We start from the raw sequence: 6,119 nt of genomic DNA on the forward strand, positions 1-6,119 counted from the left end.
AAGTTCATTCCAGGGTCCCATAGGAGTGCTGACAGGATCACAGTCACTGAAGCCATAGCGCTGCAAGACATCCAGGGCATACTGGCGCTGTGAGATGCTAAGGGAGTGCTTTGATCTATCCGCTCTATCTGTACACCAGTAGCCATGTGGTAGGGCCTAAATCGCGAAGTTTGAAGTGGGACTTCAAGTCAGACTTGACCTGGGCAATGGTGTCCTTTGACTTGGCTGCAATGGTGATGTCATCCACAAAGACAGGAATGAACATCCTAACGTCGCCTTTCCTGTACACCCACACACTGCTCGCACACCAGCCTCTGGAAGCCCAACTTGACCAAGACCTCATTCCGCTTCTCATGCCAGCAACACCCAGCTTGCTTTAAGCCATAAAGCGACTTTTGCAGCCTCCAGACCCACTCAGGAGTCTTCTCTTCAAAGCCCTCAGGCTGGTGCATATAGACCTCCTCCTTGAGTTCCCCATTGAGGTAGGCACTAGAGATATCAATGCTCTTGAGTTCCAAGTCCTCTAGAGCTGCTAGAGCGAGGATAGTGCGAATAGATGCCCACTTTGGTGTAGGGGCAAAGGTTTCATTGTAGTCAAAGCCAGGGCGCTGTGAGAAGCCCTTGGCGACTAGACGGCCCTTGTAGCGCTCAATGGAGCCATCAGCATTGCGCTTGACTCTGAACACCCAGCGACTGCCAATAGCTTTGCGACCAGGAGGCAGTTCAACAAGCTCAAAGACCTCATTGTCCACTAAAGCCTGGATCTCGTCCTGAGCTGCGAGGTGGAAGCTGTCTAGGAGCTGGAGCTGGTGTAGGCTTTCTAGGAGCTGGTGGTGGCTGTAAAGGCGCCTGAGGCGCTGGAGGTGGTGTAATAGGACGAGGTGGAGCTGGCAGATCATCATCATCAGAGTCAACTCCCCCCTGATCTGGCAATGGTCCAGTGAGGTTGTGAGGCGCAGAAGCATCTTCATCATCAGTGTGAGGGATATCAACATCAGATAGAGGCAATCCAAAGACATTGATCGACTTGGAGTTGCCTGGAAAGCACCTTTCGTCGAAAACAGCATTGCTGCTGATATAAAACTTCTGTGTGACAGGGTCCCAGAACTCCCAAGCCTTTGCTCCAGCAGCATAGCCAACAAAGATGCATTTGCGAGTATGAGGCTGTAAAGCCTTCCTCTGGTCCTTCCTGATCAACACATAGGCCAGGCAACCAAAAATGCGAAAATAGGACACATCTGGCTTGGTCTTGTTTCCCTTCCATGCAGTAAAGGGTATAGCGCCGTTCAAGGCAGCTGTGGGCATGCAATTGCGCGTCCTCACAAAAGTGCTGACAGCGCGAGCCCAGAATGAGGGAGGAGGCTTAGCTTGGTGAAGTATGGTGGTCGCTCCCTCTGCAATGGTGCGATTAGCCCTCTCTGCAACTCCATTCTGATGAGGCTCATCTGTCTCTGTATGCTGGCGCTGAATCCCATGCTCTGCGCAAAAGGCATCAAAGGCATTGCTTTTGTACTCCCCTCCCTTGTCATCGCGCAGGATCTTGACCTTGCAGCCAGTTGCATTCTCTGCATAGGCTTTGAACGTCTTGAAGGCACTCAGGGCTTCACTCTTTTGACGCAGGAACATGACAGCCCAGAAACGCGAAGCATCATCCACAAAGGCAATCCAGTAGAGATAGCCCTCTGGAGTCGCAGTAGGCATAGGTCCCTTGAGATCAGTGTGCACCAGAGCAAGTCTCTGCTGCTGTCTAGAGGCTGTCTTGGGGATCTTGTGCCTGTGCATCTTGCCAGCAAGACAAGGCTCGCATATAGGGTCTGGTGCAGCAGTAGAGCGGATGGTAAGGCCAGAAACAAGCTGTTTGAACCATGGACACAACCTAACAAACCGGAACTCAACCGAGCACACAAGCTACTGACCAAACAAGGAAGGAGGCACAGCCACTTCCCCACACAGATGCAGATCTGGCTAACCACACAAACCAAGCGCAAGTGGAGGTTGCCGAGCATATTGCTACTTTTGGCGAAAAACCGCCATTGGTGCATAACCCCAATAAAGATGAGGCGGAGGAAGTCAATTATGATTTCCTCGACTATCTCACGGGCAATGCAGGTACTAGTTGGGAAACAGTTATCACTAATCGATACGAGGAGGACCCATGGCTTAAATGTATCATAGAAAGTCCCCGGGAATATAAGAACTTCCTAGTGGACAAAGGAAAGGTATATGTAAGGCTACAAGAGCATCTTGTGCTCTGCATTCCCAAAATACTTATTAACGGATGAAGTGCCCGGGAAATAGCGATATCCAATCGAAGCAAGCCTTCGACGCAGAAACCATATGGGTTACTGAATCCGTTAGCGGTGCCGAGCCAGCCATGGGAAGCCATTGACATTGACTTTATGGGGCCATTCCCAGAATCAAAAGACCGGGACGGAACCTATGATTCGATCACAGTAATTATAGACCTTCTCACGGCTATGGTGCACCTAGTACCCAGCCGAGATGATTACAAGGCTTGCCATGTTGCGGAGCTGGTGTTCTCGGAGGTCTATAAACACCATAGACTCCCCACGGCAATTATTAGTGATAGGGATGTGTTGTTTACATCGCACTTTTGGACGCGGCTGCATGACCTCATGGGAGTAAAGCTCCGCATGTCCAATGCTTATCATCCGCAGTCTGATGGATCAACCAAGCGGGCCATCAGGACCGTCACACAAATGTTACGGCAGTGTATCGGAGAGAAGCAATTCGATTGGGTAACCAAACTACCCACTATTGAGTTCGCAATCAACATGGCGCGGTCTGCTAGTACCGGGTACTCCCCTTTCTTTTTGAATATGGGACGGATTCCACGATCCATAGTGTGGAACTGGGTGAGATCTGATGAGTACCCCGCGGTGCGGGCATACGCTCAAAAGGTCAGACAAGCCATTATGGCCGCACATGATAGTATAATATCCGCGCAGACTAAGCAAGTGCGGGATGCCAACCGACGCCGTCGGACGTCCCCATTCAAAGTAAATGACTTTGTTTACTTATCCACAAAGAACCTCTGGTTCCCGAAGGGATTCTCACAGAAGCTAATGCCGAAATGGATGGGCCCTTATCAGATCGAGGAAGACTTCGGTAACAACTCGTACAGAGTTGTGCTTCCCCCGAATCTGAAGTCCTGGGGGATTCACAACATGTTCCCCTCGTCCCTACTTCGAATCTACGAGCCCAATGATGACTGGCTCTTTCCGGGCAGGACAGATGAACATGTCCTAATAACGGATGAACAGGCGCCACGGGATCTTGGATGGGAGATCAATCGCGTGCTATGCCATAAAGGGAAGGGGCAGGATTCTGCCTTTGAAGTGGAATGGAAGACTGGAGATAAGACTTGGCTGCTTTGTCGGGACTTGATATGTCGGCACCCGCTCGTGTCTCTGACTTCCCACATATGACTCGCGACTTCAGCACCGGCAAAGTCATCTTTGATGCTGGCGAGCACTACCGGATCTCATTCACTCACTCCGAGATAGCGGCCTTCTGGGATTTCCAACAGCTCCTGCGTCTCAGCAATCTCCCAAAGACTCTCACAGTTCCTGGCGGCTACACCAAGTTCATGCAAGCCTTCAATCTCAATGATGGGCCGCTTCGTGTTCCTGAGATCAAGATATCTACTCGTCATATCACTCCAGGCACCGAGATGTGCACCATGGGATTCCTCATCGGTAACACACCCCATCTCATTACCAACAAAGACATGATATCCCCTGATGAGCTAGACTGCCTTCGCAAATACCAGTCTCTACAACTCAAGAGGGCGGTCGAGTGGGACACCAAACAACAGAAGGAGAAGCACGAGTGTGAGGAGAAGAAGCGCCTCCGCGACGCGGGCTACGACGTCGATGTCTCTCCACGAGGTGGGAAACATCATGGAAAAGGCAAGAAGAAGGCACGCATCGGAGCATCCCAGCGTCTCTCTCCCCCTCTCCCGCCGGCTTCTCCGGCTATCCCTCCAGCCATCACTCCTCTGGCCATCACTCCTGCTCCTTCCATCTCCGGAAATACAGATGTGGCTATGAAGGACACCGAGAGAATGGCTAGTCCCACTGCGACTTCCCCGAATGGAGATGCTGGACCCAGCATCCCCAAGCCTCTGTCCGGGCTGCGCTTCGTCAAGAAGAAAGGGCCCACTGTTGACGAACACGGTTTAATTCATGATTACTCTTCAGATGAAGAAGTTGATTACGACGATCAAGACAACACTAGTACTACTCTGAAGGACATTCCCGAGGACTCAGAGAAGTAGACAGGCTACTTCGGAGGGAGGTATGTGAGGATTCAGCCCGGAGGCGGGTGCTGTATGAGTCTAGGCGCCGGGAGACTCGTGTGCCATGCCATTGTGGCTGAGGATCAAGCAGCCCACCTCTTACTGTAGTGATAATGCATTATAGATGCATTGCAATGACAAAATGTATTACATTACCCAGGCATTGTGAAGAGGGTGTAATGCATTATGCTCTGCAGGCCTGAGAGGTGCCAGCTGGGTTTGAACCTGGCTGCCCCGGCATCCCGGCTTGATGACTGGGATCGGGGATGGATCTGTATCTCCGGGGAAAGGCCCAGGGGGCCATTAATAGCAGGTCCTCTAATCCTGCAGCTGCAGGGCCCGGAAAAATCCGAAAAATAGCGGAAAAATCGGAATATATTGCTGGGCCTATGTTATTGGAGCTATCAATAGCATGGGAGTGTCCACAGGCAGCCACAAGGTAGCAATTTGCAGCTCATATAAAATGGGAACAAATGCGGAAAAACCAGGGAAAAATCAGGTGATCCCCGGAGCACCACAGGCTCACTGTGGCATCACTATATTATGTAATGGGTTACCAAATATGGTAATGGGGCATGTGGTACACCTTCAGAATTCAAATTTTGCTCTCATTATGATGTTAGGCTACTGGAAGCAACCCTCAGACAGCCCAGTGGCTAAGTCAACTGTGTCAAGACTTTATATTCAAAAGAGGGTATAGGATACAACTCACCTAAGTCAACTGTGTCAAGACTGAGGGGACACAGACTGACTTAGGTCCTGTTAGCAGCAGGCAGAACAGGGAAGCATAAGATGGGTGGCCATAAGCACACCAGGCCCAGACACATACACAAACCGAAGGCAAGGTCAATTGCACGGACTGAGGAACAAAGGAAATACAGTGGCTCAGTACATAGTCAAGTTGTTTGTACCTATTTGTCCCAGTGGCTCTGCATCCAATACAACCAAAACCTAACAGGTCCTACTTATATACTATGTGAAAGGGATGAGTAAAGGAATGTTACTAAGGGATGACTCAGAGTCCAAGACCAGCCAGACCATTCCAGCAGAGTCCACACCAGTCCAGTCAAGTCCATGGAATCTCCTGGACTATTCCAGAGGAGTCCAGATAGGTCCATTCCAGACAGGTCCAGATAGATCCATTCTGGAATGTTCCAGATGGATCTACTTCCAGACTGTTCTAGACAAGTCTCCTTCTGGAATGTTCCAGTGTGTTCTTGTATGTTCTTCACCTGGGACATTCTGGACCTCAGTCAAGTGACCAAGTCACATGACCTCAACACTCCCCCCTGACTGTGTTGAGATCTGATGACTTGGTCACTCTTTCTGTCCAACTGGGAAGCTGGCAGGCGTCCAGATACACACAGAGATGCCTGAGTCAAGCTCTATTAATGCTAAGGAAGTACAGAAATATACAGAGGGACATACCTGAGTCAAGCTCTATTAATGCTAAGGAAGAGAGCTTGACTCAGGAGCGCATTTTCGCTCTTCTGGGAGCGTGGGAACCAACTGTACAGTATGGGAAATGCAAGGGAAAAGCGCAGAGTTAAAGGGGCTAAGTCACCAGGGTAAAGGAAGCCAAAATAGCGAAGTGGTTACCACCACTAGCTGGGATGCATACCTGGAGGTTTTGGTTCAATCCCCAGTCAGCGCACTTTTTACCTCCAATACTCCCCCCTGACGTGCCACGTCTGCGCTACATCAGCCCCAGCAACCTAACCATGTTCTCGACCTTTGCCTTCACCAAGGCCTTGGTCATCCCATCCGCTGGCATCACATCTGTCCTAAGATGCGCCAG

The 6,119-nt window shown here is 50.5% G+C and overlaps 1 protein-coding gene across 1 annotated transcript; it reads left to right on the forward strand.

Moving 5' to 3' along the window:
• Window positions 1-3,098: 3,098 nt before the first annotated feature.
• GLOTRDRAFT_35697 (uncharacterized protein) lies at window positions 3,099-3,449 on the forward strand (the record flags this gene model as incomplete). Its single annotated transcript, XM_007864656.1, has 1 exon — window positions 3,099-3,449. The coding sequence occupies one exon, from the start codon at window positions 3,099-3,101 to the stop codon at window positions 3,447-3,449; it is 351 nt and encodes a 116-aa protein (XP_007862847.1).
• Between the last annotated feature and the right edge of the window lie 2,670 nt (window positions 3,450-6,119).

The sequence above is a fragment of the Gloeophyllum trabeum genome (genome assembly GCF_000344685.1).
Source record: "Gloeophyllum trabeum ATCC 11539 unplaced genomic scaffold GLOTRscaffold_00003, whole genome shotgun sequence".
NCBI classification, from domain to species: Eukaryota; Fungi; Basidiomycota; class Agaricomycetes; order Gloeophyllales; family Gloeophyllaceae; genus Gloeophyllum; species Gloeophyllum trabeum.